Below are 21,978 nucleotides of genomic sequence, written 5' to 3'. Positions count from 1 at the left end.
AGCCAAGGCTGATTCCGCCCTAGAAAGATTTAAAGAGAGTAAAGCAACCACAAGATCCTCAGGCCTACAAACGCAGCTGAGAGACTATTAACAGTTTCAAATGTTTAGCGGCTTCTCAAAAGGTTTCTCCTTTTGAGGCAGACAACAGCACACCTCATAGTAATCAAAACACACCAACCTTCTGTGCATATGCTACAGAGTACATGGCAAGGGAAAAGGACATACCCTGCATGATTCCTTCTTCTCTGCCTCCCCAGCCCTCGCAAGGAAGCACCCTATTTGTATCCTGTTGGAGCACATGGTGCCAGTTGAAGGACGGGTATCCTCCTTTTCACAGACCTGGGTGGCCTTCACGTCAGAAGAATGTGTTTTACAGATTATGGAAAGGGAGTATAGCATACCTTTCAGCAGGCCCCGCAACCCTTCTCTCCTCCCCCACTCACATGCCACCTTGTCACCTGCAGATTCTTCCACAGGAGATAAGTTCTAGCACAAAAAGGAGCAGTGGAGATAGTACCAGAGCAGGAACAGGGGAGAGCGGTGCTAATTCCGGTACTTTCTTGTTCGAAAGAAGGAAGGTGGTCTGTGCCCGATCCAAGACCTCAGGATTCTGAACTGGGTCCTCAAAAAGAAGTCCAAAATGCTATCTCTGGCTTAAGTGTTGTTCGCACTGGAAAGCAAAGACTGGATGGTGTTGGTCAACCTGCAGTATGCATATTGTCACATTCTGATCCTACAGTTGCACTGGAAGTACCTTCCCTTTATGGTAGGTTTTGCTCAGTACAAGATTGCAATCCTTTCATTTCACTTCACTTAGGCACCACAAGGCTTCACAAAGATTATGGCAGTGGCCGCCGCTCATCTGAGAAGATTATGAATAACTGCAGTATCTTACTTGGAGGACTGTATCCTCAAAAACGGCTCTCCAGAGATGGTCTGCACCAGCTGCAGATCAGTGACACTGCTGTTCGACCTAGGCTTATCCGTCAACAAGTCCAAATCTCACCTGATGCCCTCCCAGCATATCATGTTCATAGGGGCCATATTGGACTCCACATTAAGGCAAGACTTTCCCCTTCCACAGAGAGTTCAAGACATTCAGACTATGATTCCGAACTTTCAGAGTGGAGTGCTAGTTTTAGTCCTGATGGTCTTACGCCTGCTAGATCTTCTGGCTTCCTGCATTCTGTTAGTCACTCATGCACACTGGCTAGTAATCAGAATTATCAGCCTTTCTCGGTCGCCCTTATCAAGACATTGCTTTTCACCCATAATAATGAGGTTTTGAAAGGGTTTTATGAATAAATATCCACCTTATTTCCCCATATGCCTTCATAATGCCCAATGCAACCTAAATCTTGTTCTCACATTTTTATGTGCTTCCCATTTGAGCCCTTGCCTAGTTGCCCATTGAGACTACTTACTTTCAAAATAGGTTATTCTTTTTTCTATAACTTCGGCAAGACTCGTGAGTGAGTTACATACGTTCTGTCGGCTCTGATTGTCCTCAGGATCGGTTTGATGCTCAGAAGGGTCCACCTCTTGATATACCCTAGCCTTCATAGCCGTAATAGCCAAGGTCGAAGGGAGGATCAAGCGAGGGAAGGAAAGGATGGGAACAGCAGGGAGGGAGAACTGTAATGACAACAACAATAGTAAATACCGTATGGTACTGTCTAACTAACATAACCAGTATAGAGCATACCAAACCAATACATAGACCATATACCTGTAACAAATAAAAAGGACACTTTTGATTTGAGAACCCCCATCTAGTATGCGCTGAGCGATATTAGTACCAGTTGCTCCGTTAAGTCTGTAGTGAGGGAAACATAGAGAAAGCCAATCATTGCACACATGACGCAGGTACACAGAAGCAATGACCTATACTCTTGTACCATAACAACATATATATGTATCTCCGGAACCTACCCTCTATTAGACTCCACTATACTTCACAGGGATAGAGCGAAGTCCCATACCATTCTGTGTACCCCTGTTAAATAGAGCCAGAAAAGACAAGTAGAACATGAAGGCTTTTTCTGCACACACACTGATATTCATGTACATGAGTAAGGTTATCAATCAGTTCTGAGATTCAGCCCAGAGAAGGTTACGTCAACAACATTTCCAGTTGTAGATAAACATAAGAAAGAATACGTAATCTGTAGTGCTTGGATCAAACCAAAGATACTAAAAAACACCAAAGAGAGAGTCTATAATCCAAACGTGTAAAATCCAGGAATCCCAGCGTGACCCTAAGGAAGCCACCGGTAAGAAGCAAAACGCAGGTAACCTGCCTGCTGCGAAAGCCGGTTTAAGTCAGTCAAACCACCGACAAGCCCACACTCTGCATGAGCCAGGAGAGGCACTCCAACAGAGCAAGGCACAAACAAAATCCAGAATGCGGGCCCCAGACCTGTACGAAGAGCTTGGTGATGCACAGCACCCTTACCCTACCGCTACAACGCCTGGACACGCCAAACTGAAGGACGAAGAATTTCCGACGCTCTCGCGGGTGCCGCCACTTCCTATATGGGCGGTTCCGTGTGGCGTCATGCATAAGGTCCCTGGGAATTGTAGTTCGCGGCTGTGCTTCCGTATTCTAGCGCCGTGGACAGAAATTAATAATGGCATCAGCGTCACTGGCAGTAGCGCGCACGCGACACCGATCATGACACGTTCAATGCCAAGTCTCCCTTCACTTTCTTTCTTTCCTGACAAGCTGGTATTCAGAACCAGGGCTGCTTTCCTACCCAAGTGGTTATGCCTTTTCAATTAGGCCAATCAATCACTCCCCCCACATTCTTTCCTCCACCACATCCCACTAGGAAGAGGAGAGCACCCACAGACTAGGCCCCAAGAGATCAATCAGCTTTTAAATGAATAGAACAAAAGACTTCAGACTGGGTGACCGACTGTTTATTGGATATGTTGGCAACATGAAGGGCAAAGCAGGCCACAAGAGGACATTATCATGGTTGATCATCTTGTATATCAAAATGTGTTATATCCTGGCCCACAAGCGTCCACCGGAAGGCATTAGGGCTCATTCCACCCGAGCAAAGTCTTATACTTCCGCTCTGGCTAGAGGGGTACCAGTGGCAGAAATTCACAAGACGGCAACTTCTCTCCACACTTTTGCAAAACATTACTGTTTAGCCTCAGGAGTGTTTAAGGGAAGGTCACTTAGTATGCTTAGTCCTCCAGGATTTCTTGGTATAGCCAGCCATGCACCCACCTCCCCGTCGAGTACTGCTGAGGAATCTATTTAAAATGAGGGAACTGCAAGAGAGAAATAGCCATCAGAAACAACAAGTTGCTTACTTTTGGAAACAATCTCTCTGGTGGATACCATATTTACCTGCAGATTGCTTATGGGCCAGCCCTTCTCCCTCTTTCACGGCTGGTTACCAAGTATGTTTTCTAATAAGGCCCCAATTCTATAAACTGTACTTCACCTGACTCATATGATGTCAGTTTCATCCGTCCGCCTCGAAGTCCCATTAAGAACGGTTTGAAACTGACATCTGCACCTTAGCAAGGGCACTTGATGGCTCCTGTAACATCATGAGGATGCTGTATCCAGCGCCGAAGTGGAGCCAGCACCCTTACTAGGTTGGAGAGCTATTGAAAAGTTTCCAGATTAAGTCTGTGGCCCAGAATATTTAAAAGGTGAGGAGTCTGCAGGTAGTTAGGGCGTCCCCCAGAAACATTGTTACCGAAAGTAAGTACATTTTTCTTTTGTTATATTCCTTGGCTTAGTTCACATGTGCATTGATTATCCCTCTGCTCACTAGAGTGTTTTAAATGCCCTTTTTTTCAAGCCATCTTCCCTGCTTGCTTCCTTCTTTCAAATGCTTCCTGCTCCCAATAGCTCAATTTAGCCATTTGATCATTATGAGAGATTAATGCCTGAAATAGCAAAGTGGCAAGAATTGAAACCTCTTCTTTCCATTTCTATTTTTTTCCTGAGTACTTCAAAAGTGTGCTCCAGTACACAATCAGTATATCATTTAAGAACTTTGATGGGACTTGCTCACCCACACAGCCACTGAACCAGACTCCCCCCTGCCATTTTACTGATATTTTTAAACTGCTTAGCTGTAGACCAGCGGCCTATGTCTTTTTAGGAATCTATTAAACTGCCTTGCATGGATGTCAGTTCACCAAAAAGAAAAGAATTGCTGATTTGACAACTCAGCTGTTGAATTCTAATGTCCTCACGTGCTTGACGTCTTGCCCACCAAATCCCACCAGCCTTTTTTTTTTTCTGCGGTGGGGCTGAGCGCAAACATGGAGGGGATAGAATCGAAATTAAACCGGGCTAATAGAAGCCTATACCTGCTGGCAGCTTCTAGTCCCTTGAGAGCAGGAGAAGCCAGGACAATACCAGGTGTACCAAAGAGCATACATGGGTTAATACAAGGTCAATACCTAATTGATGGCCATGGTGCCTCAAAGTGACTTCATTCTTACCTCACCTATTTCATTGATACTGAGAGGTATATTGCCCTCTGAATGCACTGCAGCCATTCACGGTGGTCCATCCATTCTTGACGGGAAGCAAAAGGTGTATTGACTTTAATAAGCCTGTTGCTGAATAGGGCACTGCTGTCTAAAGGTAGTACAATGCGAAACGTAGTAGACTTGATTGATGGAGGGGATATCAGAACGCACTCCTTAGAGCTCCATGATTCACAGATAGGTGATCGATCTCGTCATTCCTCGAGGGCTCTGCTCTCCCTTGCTTTCGGACGACCTCTGCCGTTTCCGACCGTTTTTGTCACTCATTTTGGAAAAGCATCTAATTTCCCAGCTCAATCTGTGCAGACTCACTCAGTAGAAAGTTTCCCTATCCCTGCTCCCACTGCCTATATCTCGGAAACTCCAGTCTGCAGAACGCAGCCCTGCATGTACATGTGCAAATCAAGGAGAGGTATGGATTAGATAACTATTATGCAAGACTTTGTCTATCATGCATATAGATTTCAGTTCCTCTTCCTTGCTTCTTCCTTTCAGGGGTTTTGCCCCACATGCTGGTGTGTGTTTGTCTGTGTGTGTGTGTTTGGTGTTATTGCGCAGCTCCTTCATTCGATCTATCTTTGAATTTGATGGAACACTCTTCTTTTTTCCTGACAGTACGCTAAGATCACCTTCATCTCCAATTCATGAAGAGGACGAAGAGAAGCTGGCAGAAGACATAGATTTACAGCTGCCCACACCAAGCGAAGCACAGCTAATAAGGAGAGAGAGCCGTGTAAGTTATGATTAGTTCACATGCTCTATTAAAGGCCGCCAGTTAACATTACTATTTATGTCAGTTCTTCTGAGAATAGAAACTTTTCTCCTCTGCTGTTAATGGGAACTAGCAGTGTAACTCCCCAGGCAGCTTTTTTACCACCATTTTCATTGTAAACAAGCAGCATACAGAGCTGAAAAAAGTAACTTCTCTTTTTTTTTTCTTACAGAGTATTGCAGCTGAAGATATCACAGAGTCCTGCTCGTTGAATGATGGTAGGATGTATGCCTTAGTGCGGTAAAACTATGGTGATGGGGAACAAAGATGGGGCAGAACAAGGTAGAGGGCAGAGACCAGGCCCAAGGGCAGGAACAGAACAAAATAGATACTAAGGGAAGATTATAAAGTTTGCAGCTGTGATCTCATAAAGATGTTGTGTGACCTCACCTTTTTTGAAGTGTTGGAGCCTTTCTATAGCTAGGTGTCTTTGGAAAGCAATTGCACCTTACTTTATGAAGAGTAATAACATTTTCTAGGGTTTACGACCATGCATTGCCCGTTTACTGTAGGCAGCCGACCACAATCAATGGAAGATATACTGCACGACAGCATCAGTGAGCGCCGAAGCCTTACCGAAACAACAAGTGATCCTCCGTTGGATTTGTGCCTGCCAGGTAAAGGAGACAAGCCTGTCCTTTTGTAAGGACTAGTAGCCCCTCTGGTATCACTGTCCTTATGGTACATCATAGAGTAGTATGAGGATTGTCTGGTGACTGATTGGGATGTATCAGCCAGACAGTGATGCTGGAGTGAATTTAGAAGCAAGGGAATGCAGATGTAGGCCACATTCAGAATGTTTGCTGAGGATATCTGGTGAAATATTTAGAAAAAAACAAACAATTACTCTGTATACTGGGTCTAACCCCCTTAGAAATCATGTGTGCCTTCTCAAGTGTATGCCTTTTACTTATGGGCCTTCACAAATGGTGTAGAGAACTCCAAAACGCAGGACAGTGCTTTGTAAACTGTATTGTAAAGCAATCTTTGATGCTCTTTTTCGCTATAGATGAATCTATCTGAAAGACTTGGCTACATATTTGTTGCAACTGCTGGTCATTAATAGGAACAGCAAATAACTACCCATAACAGCCTAGAAACAGCATTTTAATGTTCATTGTATGCTGGACTTTGTGAGCTGCTGCGCATGTTTAAGTATTTTTGGAAACCAGTTTGGCCTTTTTTCTCTTCACCATTGGGGTTAAAACGGGAAATTCCACTGGTTTTGCTCCAATGGCTGGATTTTGTTTCTACTATTAGGTACTCTTAGAGAATTCTTTGTGAAATTGTAAAACGTTGGATATTTGCACCAGACATCAGAGTAGCCCTTTGGGAACAAATCTCTAACTTTTATTCTTAGTCTGGTGTATTAGGGCCAAAAAGGTATTTCTGAAGTCCAGTTACCTTCTCTCTGGGTCAACATTATTAGTATAAGCACATTTCTGTGAAACTAAGGCTAGTAATGATGGCATGCCTGCTTACCTTATCCACAGTACGTTTCTAACCTACTCAGAAATTCGTGGGTCAAAGTTCTAACGTCGGTGCGTGTTCACAGCATGTAGGGTCTGCTTAAACTCTGCTATCTGGGTCAGTGGCACGGATCCTCAAACTGTGTTTAACCTCTTCGGGTGAGGTGTTTTCCTTCACAATTACAGAAATTTGCTAGCTGAATAACAAGCCTACTCACATTAGGTTTTAAACAGTGTTGATTAACAATACAGTGATATTTCAGGGCTTATTACAAACCACTTAATGTTAAATAATTGAATGTATAAAAAGGATGCATTGTTTGATTATTTGTTGTAAAATATTTAAATGTCATTAATTACAAGACCTAAGATGTAATGTCAATATGGTGAGAAATGCAATGTGAGGCAAACACCAGGTTGGTTAGAATAATGAAAACGAAACTGTTTACTAAGCTTATTAAAATTGTTGCATATATATCCCGGTCCTTCTGTAGGATGTCCCTTTGCATGGTACCAGAGCAAGTGACCAATCTTTTTTTAAAGAACTTTGAAGCGAGGCCCAGGTGCTAGGGTGTGTGGCCCACTCTCCGGCTCTGTCCACTTCTCCCCTTTCTGCTAATGTTAGTTTGGTCCTATGTTGTTTGCTATTGGAGTTGGTAGGTACCCTCTACCCTTGAGAGTTCATAAAACGATTTGGCTATAGTTATACATTTTTAGGGAAATATTTTGAATTTCTCCTTTTTCTGGGGCTTCTTCATCTTTGTCAAATGGTGAAACTTGAATCATTTTTTAATAAGTTTTTGTTTGACATATGTGGGGCTCCTTACTAAGTGCCTAGATGTCTTGTCCATGCTTCTCTGGTCTCTATTCCCAAAAGGCATTCTCCCTGTTGTAACAAAGATTTTGGAAAAAAAGTATGAGCTTTATTAATGTGATTAATCCTATTGTATGAGGTAGTCCGTTGCTCCCAGGTTGCACCTTTATGTGAAAGGTCTGCAAAAAGGTGAGATCCTTGTCCTCTCTAAAACTGGATTTTCTTAGGAGGTCTGTTTAGGTATGTAGTCTTATGACAAAGTAGTTAAGACCAGCCTCCTTATGCCAGAGATGTCCTTAAGATTTAAGGAATCATCAGTAGGGATTGTTTATGGGATGATATTATTGACCGTTCACGTCCTTCATATATTCGGTGCTCCGACTAATTACTTTTCAGAGCATGCTGCCAGGACAGGATCACTGCATTTAAGAAAACGATCCTCTATCTTCCCAAATATGGTTCTCATCATTACAACATTTGCTTTTATACATCTTGAATATGGTACAGGCTGAGAGGAATGTCTACAAACGTTGTTTTTTTCTCCAAATCAGTTTTTAAAAGAAAGACAAAATATTTTAACTTTAAAGAAATGCTGAAGTTTTTAGTTCTGTCCCTGCCCTTTGCTCGTCCTAGAGATTTGTTTGTCCCATTCAAAGGAGCAAATATTGGCTTCTTTACCATGTGTCAGTGTGTGCCACTAGCTGTGGTTTCAGAGGACAGAATATAAAAGTAGCATAATCATTTTACAAATTACCTTTTGAGAAAATAGGAAAATCTGTTTTAGAGCACCATTTATTTATTAAATTATTTTGTAAATTAACGATGTTGAACATACAGTAGATAGACAACTTCAGCTGGGAGGCAGAAAATTGAGCAGTCCACACTCAATATCTGATAATGGCTCTACAAGATACAAAGTAATTATTTTGCACATAGAGCTTTTTCTCATAAACACATTTGCAAATAAATAATTCTTCAATGCCAAAGATGTGCTTCTTAACTGGAGAAAGTTCATCCACAAGAATGAAAAGTTGCTATACTGCTAACTTAATTTGCTGTCATATGCTGAGTTCCCATCAAGCGAAACATTTTCTCAAACATGTAATGCCCTCCTCATCGGCTATTTTCTCCCAGAGAGCGAACATCATCACAGAGGGATGGTTAGATATTCCATGCCTGCACCCATTTTGCAAACCTCGTACCTGAGAATTTGTACTACTGTAATAACAATCTCCGAGGAAAGTTTAGCAATTGTTCAGATGGATTAGAAAATCTTTCAAGGACTGCAAAAGCAAGTAGCATGAATTCTGCTGCTGGGCTTTAGATAAAATTGTCAGGAGACTCTCTTGTGTTATTGAAACAGTCCTTTCCTTCATTTCTTAATTTGAAAATGTATACTAGATACACTCCTCCAAAGCCTGCTTCTCGGATGCTATACCTACTGACAAAAAACCCCAATCGAGAAACCACTCGGTTATGGATTTTTGTGTGGTTTTGATCACTTTGCAGTTAGAAAAAATAAGTTGTTGTAGCTACTGATATCAATTTCAGTATGGTGACAATTTTATTCTTAGTGACAGCCTTACTGATGAGCTCTAAAAAGGGTTACTTTTGTTCTGCTTCATGAAGGACTTGGAATTTTGGGCTGGACTGATCCCATTGTAGCAGGGTCAAGACTTATTTGCATTTGGCTCGGTCCAAACTGAGGTTGCATGGTGGGCAAAAAACAATAGATTTGGATGTGGTCCGAGTAATTGCCAGTGGCTGAGATTAATTCAAGCGTCCTGTCCATCACCTTGTGTTTGATGTCCTGAGTGTGACTTGTATGCCCAGATGTGGGTCCCATGCTCACTGTGCCACTGGAACCCAGGTATTCCTGGCTGATTATCTCTAATAAAGGTGAAACCGGTCTTGAATTGCTTGTGTTCCGGTAGGACTTGGCCTGGCAGTTCAGGTGTGGCAATTCAAGATGCAGGAACTATAGGTACCAAAACTAGGTGCAGAGGCTGGCTGGGTTCCATAGAGTAGTGGTGTACAGTGTCCACCCTATCTTGGCATTAAACATCCCTTAGAGAAACTAAGAATCCCTTAGAGAAACTGTGTCACGAGGACTGGCTCCTTTGATAGCGCTATTGACGAAGGGGTTTTCCATCACAAACAATCATCTTTTCTTAGTTGTATAGTGTGATGCCAGAACACATACAACCTGTAGTTACTTAGGAGATGAATTGTAGATGTGGTAATGAGTGAATGAGTTCATGGTGCAAATGACACACATGTTTTTCATGAAAAATCGGACCCTCAAATTTAGGGCTTACTAGCGGGGTCCAATAGATCCTGGAGAAATTTGTCGATTATATACCGAATGAAACATGTTGACCATGCAGGATTACAGTGAATGCCTCCAGGGCATCAGATTTGTTTTTAATCTTGCTATGTCTTGAGTAATGCTCCAGTGACGGTTTTTCCCTAGGCAATTTTAACCTTTCTTTTGAGATTCTGCTGAGTGTACCCGCTGTCACCATAGACTAAAGGACATGCTTTTAGACATCGAAGTGTTCCCTCCAAAAATCCAGTTGATCCCACCCAGTCTTTACAGCCACATGGACCCGATGATTAAGCATGCCACAATACTAGCATGTCAGTGAGGGTCCACAAACACAAACGGAATACTTTTTGTCCCTACTGGTGTGGCCTGAAGTAGGGATAGAGCAGGTTCTCCAGCATTTAGTGTTTCATAGATTCACACACTTGAATTATTCCCTGTTCTGGGAACTCTCAGTTAAAACGTTAGTATAGCAGTGTAGGCCCTACACTCAAGAACACTGACATTTTTCATAGACTTTAATAGCCTATTTACCTCATTATGTATGAACCAAGCTGCAGCCAATCAGAGGCCAGGACTCTAAGGCTCTCCTCTGCCAGAAGCTTCCAACTGCCAGATTTTTCACAGCATGTCACAGTGAGGAGCCTCAAGAGAACCTGTCTACTAGAAGACCTTTCTTCAATCTTTACTTAGTTAAAGTAGCCTTAGAAGGACCTTGGAAAGCTGACACAATAGAAGTCACTCTCCAAAGGCTGTAAAACCTGTGGAAAGAAGAAAATCTTTATGGATGACAATAATTCAAAGTCTTCACTGCCTTCATCCCAGCCACAATCCAAGGAAACGTGAGAGATGTCTCATTTTTTTCTTCAAAGACTCTAAAGCATGGGTCTTCAAACGTTTTAATGACCCCCCCCCCCCGTGATGCATTTATGCCCCAAATTCAGTTAGAGTCTGAGGTTGTGCTGATGGAGGTTGGGGAAGTTCTATTCTGTATTGTACTTAAACAGGAATATTGAAGTGTCCATACTTGCTTTTGAGAAATGCCGGTGCATAGTCAAACTTTCAGAAATACAGAAGTACCTGGCGCTACCTGGCCATTTAAACTGCTTAGCCTGCCGCTGCCATTTGGTGAGGTCCAGGCAACCATCCCTTTTATGTTGAAACTCTCCCCAGGGTTTGGCATTGTAGATCAATCATAATGTCCCTCATAAAATATTTATTAAGTGATCATTGCCAACCCTATGATTGTTGAAGGCCTTCCTACGTGTTTAAATTAATAATTTGGACTAGCATCCTAGGAGATTGCTTATTGTTTTTTTCTTGGAATATATATTTTTGATGTTGATTTTTATATTCACTTGCTTATCACTTTACCACTGGTATTGATTGGGGAGCACTTCTGTCTACCCGCTTTGTTGGCTCTTGATTATTTAACTACTTTTCAGAATTGTCATAATTATTTGTAATCACTGCATCAATATTGGTACACTGTGCTCTGTTCTATGGTTTTCAAATATGAACGAGCTTTGGCAAAGCTAATAGGTCTTGTCTAAGCATGATCTATTTGGCTTTGCAAATGAGTTTTAGCCATGTTGTACACCAGCATGGCTGCTGATCAGTCTGGCTACAACTTAGTGGCATAGAGGAGAGTGGTGTGTAGTGTCATAGTGTGGCGTAGCGAAGAGTAGAGTAGAGTGTCGTAAAAAAGTGGAGTAGTGTAGAGTGTCATGGAATGCCATAGAGTGGAGTGGAGTATTGAAGCGAAAAGAGTAGAGTAGACTGGCATAGTGTAGAGTGGAATGGCATAGCGTTGAGTGGCATGGCGCAGAGTGGAGCGGTGTGGAGTGAAGGGGCACAGAGTGGAGTGGAGAGGCGTGGATGGGCGTAGAGTAGAGTGGAGTGGGGCTACGTAGAGTGGAGGGGCGTGTACTGGCGTAAAGTGGAATGGCTTAGAGTGGCATAAAATGGAGTGGCATAGAGCAGTATATAATAGAGTTGCATGCAAGAACTAAGGTACCTCTTGGTTACAATTTCGTGGTCTGGGAGAAAAGGGGAAAACAAGAGTCTACAAGTATATGCACCTCCCACTCGACCAATTACTAATTCACTTTGGCCACTGCTGGCTCTGTTGGGCTATCCCTCAATTATGCAAAATACAAAAATTATTCTTACAAGAAGTATACTTTTCATTCCTCATAGTAGAAATGTATTACTTTGTTTCTTTTATCTCTTTTTTTCATTTGTTTTTACAATAACATTTCATAAATAGTGAAGCCATCATTTTTTTTCCCTTTTCGTTATCTGTGTATACAAAAATTCAAAAATTCAAAGAGGCATTGTGATACCTCTGTTCAATCTACAGATCAAAGATAATTGATACAATAAATATTTACAAAACCACCAAGAAATTCAAAAGTATCCCCATACCAAAATCACATTTGTACCAACCTCACATACAGTCAAAACATACCAACCAGACTACATACACACATCACAGTACATTCATCAGTTTCCAGCTACGGATTGGCTTGCTATTTAAAACACATGGTGAATAAATCTTCTTAAGTGTCCATGGTTGTACCGCCTGCTGGGAAAGACCAGGCCAATGCACGTTTCGGTGGTAAACTAATTCAAACCACCTTCTTCAGGACCGCTTACTCTTGTATGTTTCAATGCAGCGGAGGTAAGGTAGGGGATCCTCTAATCTTTATCCTGCATATTTTGCCTTGACACACTAGCACTCAGATATTCATATTTCTCGTTGGTTTCCCTTCTGGCAGCGTGTAGCTTTTATCAGTTGTCGTTACAGCAACTGCGGTCACTTTTAGAGCTCTCTATTAGCCTTTGACTAATGGGTCCTCTCATTTGCCGGTAACTTCTTTTTAGTTTCCCATCTGATAGGAGCTGTCTTATATCCGTAAACGCTACAGCTGCAATGGTCACTCTCTGTTCCGTAGCATGTGCCGCTGTCACTACTTTCCTCATCTGGATCTAAGTGGAGTGGCATGGCATAGAGTGGAATGGCATTGAGTGACGTAGAATGGAGTACAGTGTTTTAGAGTCCAGTGGCATAGAGTGAAGTAAACTGGCATGGGGTGGCGTAGAGGGTATTTCGTAGAGTGGCATGGAGTGGTGTAGAGTTGAGGGGTATAGAGTGACCTAGAATGTAGGGGCATAGACTGGAGGAGCCTAGAATGCAGTGGCGTAGAGGGGATTGCGCAGAGTAGAGTGGAGTGGAGTAAAGTGTCATAGGGCCGAGTGGCGTATAGTGGAGTAAGATGGTGTGAGTGTCAGAGCGGAGTGTTGTAGAGTAGCATAAAGTGGAGTGTAGGGTTTTAGAATGGAGTGTTGTAGAGTAGAGTGGAGTGTTGTAGAGTTGAGTAAAGTGTTGTAGGATGGAGTGGTGTAGAGTATCGTACAGTGTGGTGGCATAAAGTAGATTGTGCATGGTATAGGGGTGCACTGTCATTAGACAACATATTTTCAAGTGAAATGACATTATATTTGCACATACAGTTTTACTGATAAAACGATACAGTGCACACACAATAATGACACAATGAACAGAGCAGCCCATCCCTTAGTATAGTGATGAAACACAAAAACGACTTTCTTGCATCACTCTCTGCTTTACTCAATGCTGAGTGCATTTGCACTTCACTTTCACTTCGAATCATTTGACACACCCACCAACCTCATGCCTGACACCCGAATGCTGTCTACATGGGTCTCTTTGTTAAACCTACTGCTACCAACCATAAGCAACAACCCCGGGAAGCGCCTTGTGATGTGCCAGGTGAGTGAGGCGCTATATTCATGCTCAAATACAATACTATACCACAGGCCTAATATGAAAGAAAAGGGACTATTTAAACTTTTCACCTGTAATGTATGCCAGAATATCGGTTTAGCTTTTAATTAATGATTGGGCAGTATGTGAAAAACCTTTGCTTGATATTTTGCTAAAAATATGTTTATGCAGGAAATCAATTGTAGTAAAAATAAAAAGCTATTACGTAACTCAAATGGCCATGTTTTGCTAGCGTTGATTTAATTGGTAGAGTGGAAACACTTTTGCTGCAGTAGCAGCATGCGATTTTGAAAACGTTTGCACTACTATAAACCTACTTTGGGTAGCAGTTATTTCTGGATTATATTCTTTCGACAAAAGACCCCTTTCAGGAATAAAAGCATATCTATGATGAAAGTCCCCAGAAGTGGACAAGCTTTTTTCCTAAGCGCGACTGGCTCCTCTCCAGCCCTACCTGCCACTCAAGCACTGGCCAGGTTGCTCTTGGAGAGTACTGAGAAGACCAGGGTGTTTGTTTGCCAAACTTATGAATATCTGTATAAACCTAGTCAGTAAAGTACTTAGAGTAACAGAGAGTAAATTCGGAGACCATGCAGGGTCAGAGTAGAAAGAATATGTCGCTGTCTCTGGGCCCAACAGCCTCTATTTCCATGTAAGAGTACTGTGGGTCTGAGCAGTTGGCAAGATATCTCACCCCACGAAACCTATGTGTGGATGTTTTGGGGTCGGGGGGGGGGGGGGCCTGGGAAGCAGCTCGGGAAAGCTAGCATGGAGGAGAGGTGTGTGTATGAGATACAACATTCCACCCTACAACAAATACTAATTTAAACAAATTAATAACGATGGCCTGGAAACACGAAAGGAAATTTCACAATATAAATCTCCCCGTTTTATAGGAACATCCTCTGCGTCCCAGCTGTGAACGGAAATTGTCCACTTCAGATACTTATAATCTTACTCACACTAGTCCAGTGTTTTTCTGCTGCATGCTGGGATTTCTGGTCCAGTTTAATCTATTATAAAATCGTGACAACAAATCCCACAATCAAAATAAAATTCCTGGACTGCATGACCCGCCCTTGCATGGGACTGATAAACTTGAATGCTCTTAAAGATATATATATTGTTAAAAAAAATGATTGTGAAACAACGTAAAAAACAGTAATTCTCTCACAAGCCGGCACGAGCTTTGAAATGGAACGTCAGAGTTTTTCTCGCACCAGAAAACCAGGATGCAACATAGCACCTCCCTTGACCCCTCTACTCCTCTACTTGAGACCGAAGGGGAGTATTTTCATCTGATCAATGTCCATCACTGTAGTGACGAAGTCCACAGTCAGGATGTAGTTTAAGTAGATTTATTGAGATCAGTTACAGGTAGTTGAGTTGTAGAGATGCATCCCTACCAGGAGCAGTCTGCCTGCTGCTCAGCCCGTCCTCAAACTGACACACTCAAGCATCCAGGCACCAAAACATTCCATTCAAGACTCTCACACTAACATTCCATGCATCACATTCACACTGGCTGAGCAGCTAGGGAGAAAGTAACCAGATAAAACGATACAGGTTACAACAATCTCTTAACTGACGAGTCCAACCTGTGTAGCCAGAAGTCGGCAGTGTTTCCCCTTGTGCAGGCTTGGAAGGATGGCTATGGAAAGGTAATCATCTCACAGTGAAAGAGACAACATGATGCACAAAACCACTAACACAGGGCAAGAGTTAACACAGAAATGAAAAGTATCATTCTAAGAGACTCAAAGTTATTTATTAGATAGTGAAGGGGTAAAGCACACTAGTCTAAACAAACGTTGTACGAAAGGCAGAGCGCACTAAAATACGAGGCTCCAAAAAGATACACTTTGATGGTAACGCACTCTTACAAGTTAACACGATCAAATGCTTTGGGCAGAGTATTTACATCCAGTTTAATAAGACATTGTTATTGTTAGTTGATTTGCGCCACACTAAAGATGCAGATGCTAATATTAAACATATGTCCGTGTCAAAAACTAAACAAAGGCCTAGAAAAAAAACCTAGACCTGAGCAACAGCATGCAAGTTATTTCACTAAAGACAAACACAAAACAGTAAATCTTAATATTCCTAGAGTAAAGAATGGTACAGCTGAAAACATTACATCAAATTTAAATTGTATTATGTTAATTTCAATTCGGTCCTAAGGTTAACACTAGTTAGAATGGGTCACCTATTATTTAGCTGTGTGATCAGACTCACAAGCTGAAGCCACGGAAACGAACAGTAGCCACTTGCTGCTTCCCCGAAGGACCGTGCCTGTTTCACGTGACCCCCACCATGTCCACCCCCGTGCTAGTTCCACGTTATTGGCTTGCCAGTCATAGAGCAAGACGTAAAAACTTGTCTCTGAGGTGATGCATGCCGCAGTGGGCTGCCTTATTGAAGACAGCGCCTGACATTTGACCTCGGTCTTTGAATGCACAGCAAATGTGACGACATAAGAGCAAGATTTACAGTCCTGTTTATAGCAAGGGAGCTCTTGGAAGGATAAGACGGTGTCAGACATTTGACAGCAGTCTTTGAATGCCCAGAAAATGTGATGAGATGAGAACAAGATTTAATGGCTTGTTTATTACAGAAAAATAGTTCATGGAAGTATACAGTTAACATAGCTTTGGCTTTTGGAGTGACTAACTGAACCTGGACAGCCTAAAGCAAATAAAGCAAGCAAATGGAAAGCAAGAAAACGTGAGTTATAAACCACAAATCCAATGGTAAGAAATGGGCGGAATACATTCCCAGGTCAATTTTCTGAAACTCCCCAAGATGTCTTTAGCATAGTCAGCCAGCTGCACTTTCTGGTATACTGCGACCTAAAAATGACACAGTAATTGTTTCATTCAATGATGTCATGCAATTTATTTGCATACTATGACTGAATTATCCAGCTCGTACTCGCATATGATGCTTTGAAATGGCCTCCCTTGCTGTACATACAATTTGTTGTGTGGCTATGATGTTGGATTTAAATCAGCAAATCTTTAACATATAAGGTAGGATCTTTATTGGATACAGACCTCATCCACTGGCTCCCCACAATAACTGCCAGTTCCTGGAAGCCCTAAACCCAGGGATCCAACTACCGCTTAACAATCTAGAACATGACACTTCTCCCTTTCTTTATTAAAGTAACACAACCAAAATATATACAATAAGACCTTTACAGTTGGGGCATTTCCTATTGTAAAAATCCTTGAACATACATGCTCCCTGATCAACCCAAACAACTGACTTCATAATGTATGTATGTATTTTTATATGAGAAGTTAACTTTGAATAAAATCTTTCAAATAAGCAGGACTCTTGGGGCCAGATGTACGACCATTTGCTTTTACGACTCGCAAATTCCAAAAAATTGCGAGTCGCAATTTTCGAGTCGCAAATGTACACTGTTAGCGATTCCCAATGGGGTTACAAAATGCGAGGCTCAGGAATATTAATGAGCCACTCGCAATTTGCGACCCCATTGGGAATGGCCAGCACTCACAGGGATGGTGGCCTGCTGGGGTCAGCAGACCACCATGTCTGTGACTGCTTTTCAATAAAGCAGTTTAAAAAAAAAAATACATCCCGTATTCCTAAAAGGAAAATGGGAAGCATTTAAAAAAGAAAAAATGAAATGTTTTCGTTTCATTTTTTAAGGGCAGGTAGTGGTCACTTGCACCACTGCCTGCCCTTAAAACATATTTCAGAGCAATTGCGGTCGTAAAACATTCATATATAGGGCTGCGATTCGCAGTTAAGAAGGGACGCCCTTGGAACATCCCTTCCTAATTGTGAGTTGCTATACAGTATTTTCCAAGTCAAAATTGTTTGCGACTCGCAAAATAGTTTTTGTACATGGCCCACAGTGATTTTGCATGCTCAAACGGGTCTCTAACTGATTTGCACATGCAAAATCACGTCGTACATCGGGCCCTTGGTTCTTCTGTTTCCAAAACCCCTCTGATGAGACACATGACTTGACCCAGCCACACTCAACAAAGGTGTAATATCCGCTCCATCATTCTTCTGACTCACACTTTTTCTGGTCCATTCTTATGTTTTTACGATACCTAAATGTCTGGCGTGGGCCAGTTGTACAATCCTATTCCATAGGTTTTTGGGAGAAATTGGCCATGAAACCCTGAACTGCAACGCAACTTTTTCACTTAATTCTTTCGGAATATTCTAGAATACTTTTAAGCTTTCCTCCCTTTCCTTCCAACATTTGTTCCAATTCTGTTTTTATTCATAGCAATCTCTTTTCACAATCTTCCCTTACCTCCTCCTTCCATTCGCTCTCCGAAATCCTTCTCTCTGTTAACACATACATTTACCTCCTCAAATCCGTCTCGGTCACTACCATCTTCCTTTTCAATTCCCACTAATCTTGACAAACAGTTGGAAGCTTAGTCGTGTACACCAGGAATATATTGAACCTCAAATGATAAGTCTTGGAGGTCGATGACCCAACAACGTATTCTCTCAGACACAATATCAAGTCTGTTTTCTTGAAAATCTCTTGTAAAGGCTTGTGATCAGTCTTCACCACAAACAAATGACCCCCATTAAAAAATCCAAAATTTCTTTATAGCCCAGTGCACCACCAAAACTTCTCTCTCAACGGCTGAATAACATACTTCTGGGTGTCTCAGTGACCTGCTTGCACAAGCAATTGTTAATCCTCACCCCGTACATTCTTCATAAACACAGCTCTGATACCTTCCATGCTCACATCTGTAACAACATAAGGTGTCCCTCTCCGTTACAAAAGCCTGCAAATTAGGGGCCTTCTGCAACGTTTCTTAGTCACTAAAACTTCTGCCTCACATTCATCCAACCAATCAAACAGAACTCTTTTTTTAAGCAATTTCCTCATAATTTGAGTCCTTCCAGACAACCCTGGAATAAAACACATACATAATTTTAGCATTCCAAAAAAGGATAATCACTCTTCTTTGTTACTAGGTGAAGGTATCTTGCTAATTGTATCCACGATTTCTTTTCTTCAACGAACCCCATCCTCAGACATGTGACCCAGATAACAACTTTCACTTACCCCAACTTCTCAGTCCTCAACGTTAAACTTTTTTCCTAGAAACATGACAGGACTTGTTTCAAGCTTTCCTTATGTTCCTCCCACGTATTACCACTTACCAACACATCATCTTGATAACCTGTTACTCCACCAATATCATCCAGTAATATTTCCATTGTCCTTTGAAACAGGGATGAGGCCGAAACCAATCCAAAAGGCATGCATGTAAATGTATGCATACCAAATGAGTTAATGAATGCTGTAAGACCTTGAGAATCTTCATGCTTTTGCACCTGATGCTAGACAGAAGCCAAAATTAATAATAATGCTTGGTATCACCTACCAAATTCAACAGCTGAGACATGTTGGGTATAGGATGACTATCAACAACCACAGGCTTATTCAGTATTCTCAGTTCTACACAAAGACAGATCTCACCACTTGGTGTCTTTGCCACAACAATTGGAGCCATCCATTCGCTGACTTCATCAGGCACAATCACACCTCGCTGAACTAACTTATCAGACTCTACATTGACCTTGCCATGTATACCAACCATTAATCTTCTTACCATGGAAAGAACTGGTTCAGCAAAACCCTTAAGTTTTATCTTATGCACATAGGATCTTAACAAGCAATCTTATCCCAAAATACTTCTGGAAAGCTACTTGAAGCATTCATGCAACCATCTTCCACTACCCATACTTGTACTTGAGGATGCATATTGGGATCAAGATACACACCAAAGTCTTTTTGCACAGGTAAACCCAATATATCATCCACTCTTTGAGACATACAAATCTTTTGATACCCTGTTCTTAAACTCTAGGTTAGCTTAGAAATAAGTACATGTTTGGATTTCTTGACCATTATAGCCACCAGGATTTATATCCAAAGTTTTCAGATCCACATCAACACCATCCAAATTGCTATAAGGTTCTTTGGATATTATTGTCAGCCTGGACCAAGAATCACATAACATTCTAACTGCCATTCCATTTAATTTTACCACCTCACATGGATTTGCACATGATGTACTACAGAATTGCTTACAAATCTCATCACAACTGTCATTTATAGCCCAAGTCTTTCTGTTCTGCACAAATGACCTACAACGCTTCATGAAATGCTCTTTTTCGCACATTGACTACATATAGCCTTTTGAGCAGAACAATCCCTTTGATTGGCCAAATGTCCTTGTTCACCATATCTAAAACACATACCCTTGAACATCCCGTCCTTTCCATTTCACTGCCCTTCATTGTCCTTTCTAATTTTTTCTTTCAAACCACTGAGAATACTAACCAGTGCTTGGGTCTTCGACCTTAAATCTTTACCTATCTCAGAGGTTCACACCCACATATGCTAAACTCATTTAGCAATCATCAAAACTTCTGATGGGTGGTTTATCTCTTAACCTAAGCTCCTCCCTCAGTTTTTTGCAATTCAGAAGAAATTGATCTCAAATGCGTTCTTCGCACAATGCACCAAATTTACAAGTGGCTGCCAGTTTCAGTGAACTTGTCTCATAGTCTTCTACAATTTCACCCTCTCCATGAATGCTCTTCCCAAAAAGCAATGTATTAAAAGGTGACCTTTTTCATCCATAGTCAAACTGTTTGGACACACCCACATATAATTCAAGAATTCTTTCTTTCATTTGGACCATTCCACCTTTGTCTCCCCTGGTTTCGACAGGAAAAATGTAGGTGCCTTGATAGTTTGCATTTCCAAAAGTTAATCAACGAGGACATTTCTTGTTAAATGTATTTCCTTCTCGCTCAATATAAAGTCAAACCACAAAATACCTAGACACCTTCCGCAGTAGCCTACATCAGAAATACAAAGCAACTCCCTACTTTGTAACAAACAGAATATTTGTTTCCAATGAAGTTTGAAAGTACTTAGCTCAAGGCAATATCTTCACTCTCTTTTCAAAGGTGTGCTCATTACTGAATTAGTGCCTCAAACTGACAGGCAATAGTTTCCACCATCACTGAAGAAGAAAATGACAGCCGCATTACACCAGGCACCACTTCCCTTAGTTGAACAAAGGTGTGCCGATCACCGATGTCAGGTTAGTCAACTGATAAATATTCGTTTTAGTTCTCCTCACTATCAACTGCCACCAATAGCTTCTTTCCTAGTGTTTCAAAATGGCAGTCACATACACTGAACTGCATGATTACTATACTAAATCTTGGTTGTTTTCCTAGAAATCCAAAATGTCCACCAGTTGTTATTTTTTTTAATAGGAGGTTGGGCTTCTGTTAAATCGATCCAAACCTCTCAAAATGACCACCAACTGTTGCACATGATTTCTACAGTTGGTGAAGCATGTTTTGCCACACAGCGCGTTTCGGCAAGCAGTGCTCTCCTGTTGATGTTGCCAACCTTTGCACAAGGCCTCCTCTCCTCACCTTGTTTCCACTCGTTTGCTGCGCATCCTATGACTTACCACATAGTCTCCAGTCCAAAGCATTCACGGTCTCTGAAGGCAACCGTGTTGTGATCTGCATTTACACCTGCCCATCAGCTTGTTGCCTCTATGCTGTAGCCAACATGTGTTTTGTCATTAAGATGCATCAACCAATGTCTTCCTCAAGGCTAGCTTTACTTTCCAGTATTCTATCTAAAACCATAATATGATCACCCTCTTGGTCACCATATCTAATCTTTCTTTAGAAACACCGGTTTATGACAGATGTTGCAGTACTCTCCTATGCTTTTGATATTACCTTTTTTTTTTTTCTTTTTTGGGATATAATATTGAAAAGTAGGGCATTGAGGAGGAGGTCATTGGTTGATGCACCTTAATGATGATACACATGTTGGCTACAGCATTGAAACAATTGTTGGATGTATTAAGAAGACGTAAATAAAGAAACTTACAAGGAGCATCATTGAATCACGTTTTGAGTTCTTTGTTACTCCACACTACGGAGCTCAGGAGAACTAGTTAATCTTACTCTTAACGTTACGGGCATGCAAACGACACATAAGCGCTATTCCGTATACTTCTATCTCAAACAACTCCACACCCACATAGCCTTCCCTCAAGAAACCCACACTACTGTGACTGAGATGCCCTACCTACAAAGACTCTGGTGCAGTACAGTGTATGCTACTACATACTTTGCATATGCCAGGGGTGCCTTGATCTGGATCCGACCGGGTATTCATTTTCAGGCCTTGGATAA

The 21,978-nt window shown here is 41.7% G+C and overlaps 1 protein-coding gene across 4 annotated transcripts in view; it reads left to right on the top strand.

The window, feature by feature from the left end:
• The window catches only part of MGRN1 (mahogunin ring finger 1), a 308,688-nt gene that overhangs the window by 212,430 nt on the left and 74,280 nt on the right, over positions 1 to 21,978 (top strand). For 2 of the 4 annotated variants that reach the window (XM_085632139.1, XM_085632140.1), the window contains exons 14-16: positions 5,143 to 5,260; positions 5,472 to 5,517; positions 5,812 to 5,916. In XM_085632139.1, coding sequence (XP_085488265.1) covers positions 5,143 to 5,260; positions 5,472 to 5,517; positions 5,812 to 5,916 — 269 coding nt within the window. The remainder of the gene's footprint in view (positions 1 to 5,142; positions 5,261 to 5,471; positions 5,518 to 5,811; positions 5,917 to 21,978) is intronic. The other 2 variants (XM_085632141.1, XM_085632142.1) reach the window with 1 other exon arrangement.

The sequence above is a fragment of the Triturus cristatus genome, chromosome 10 (genome assembly GCF_964204655.1).
Source record: "Triturus cristatus chromosome 10, aTriCri1.1, whole genome shotgun sequence".
In the NCBI taxonomy this organism is placed as follows: domain Eukaryota; kingdom Metazoa; phylum Chordata; class Amphibia; order Caudata; family Salamandridae; genus Triturus; species Triturus cristatus.
This window is presented reverse-complemented; position numbering and strand designations above follow the sequence as displayed.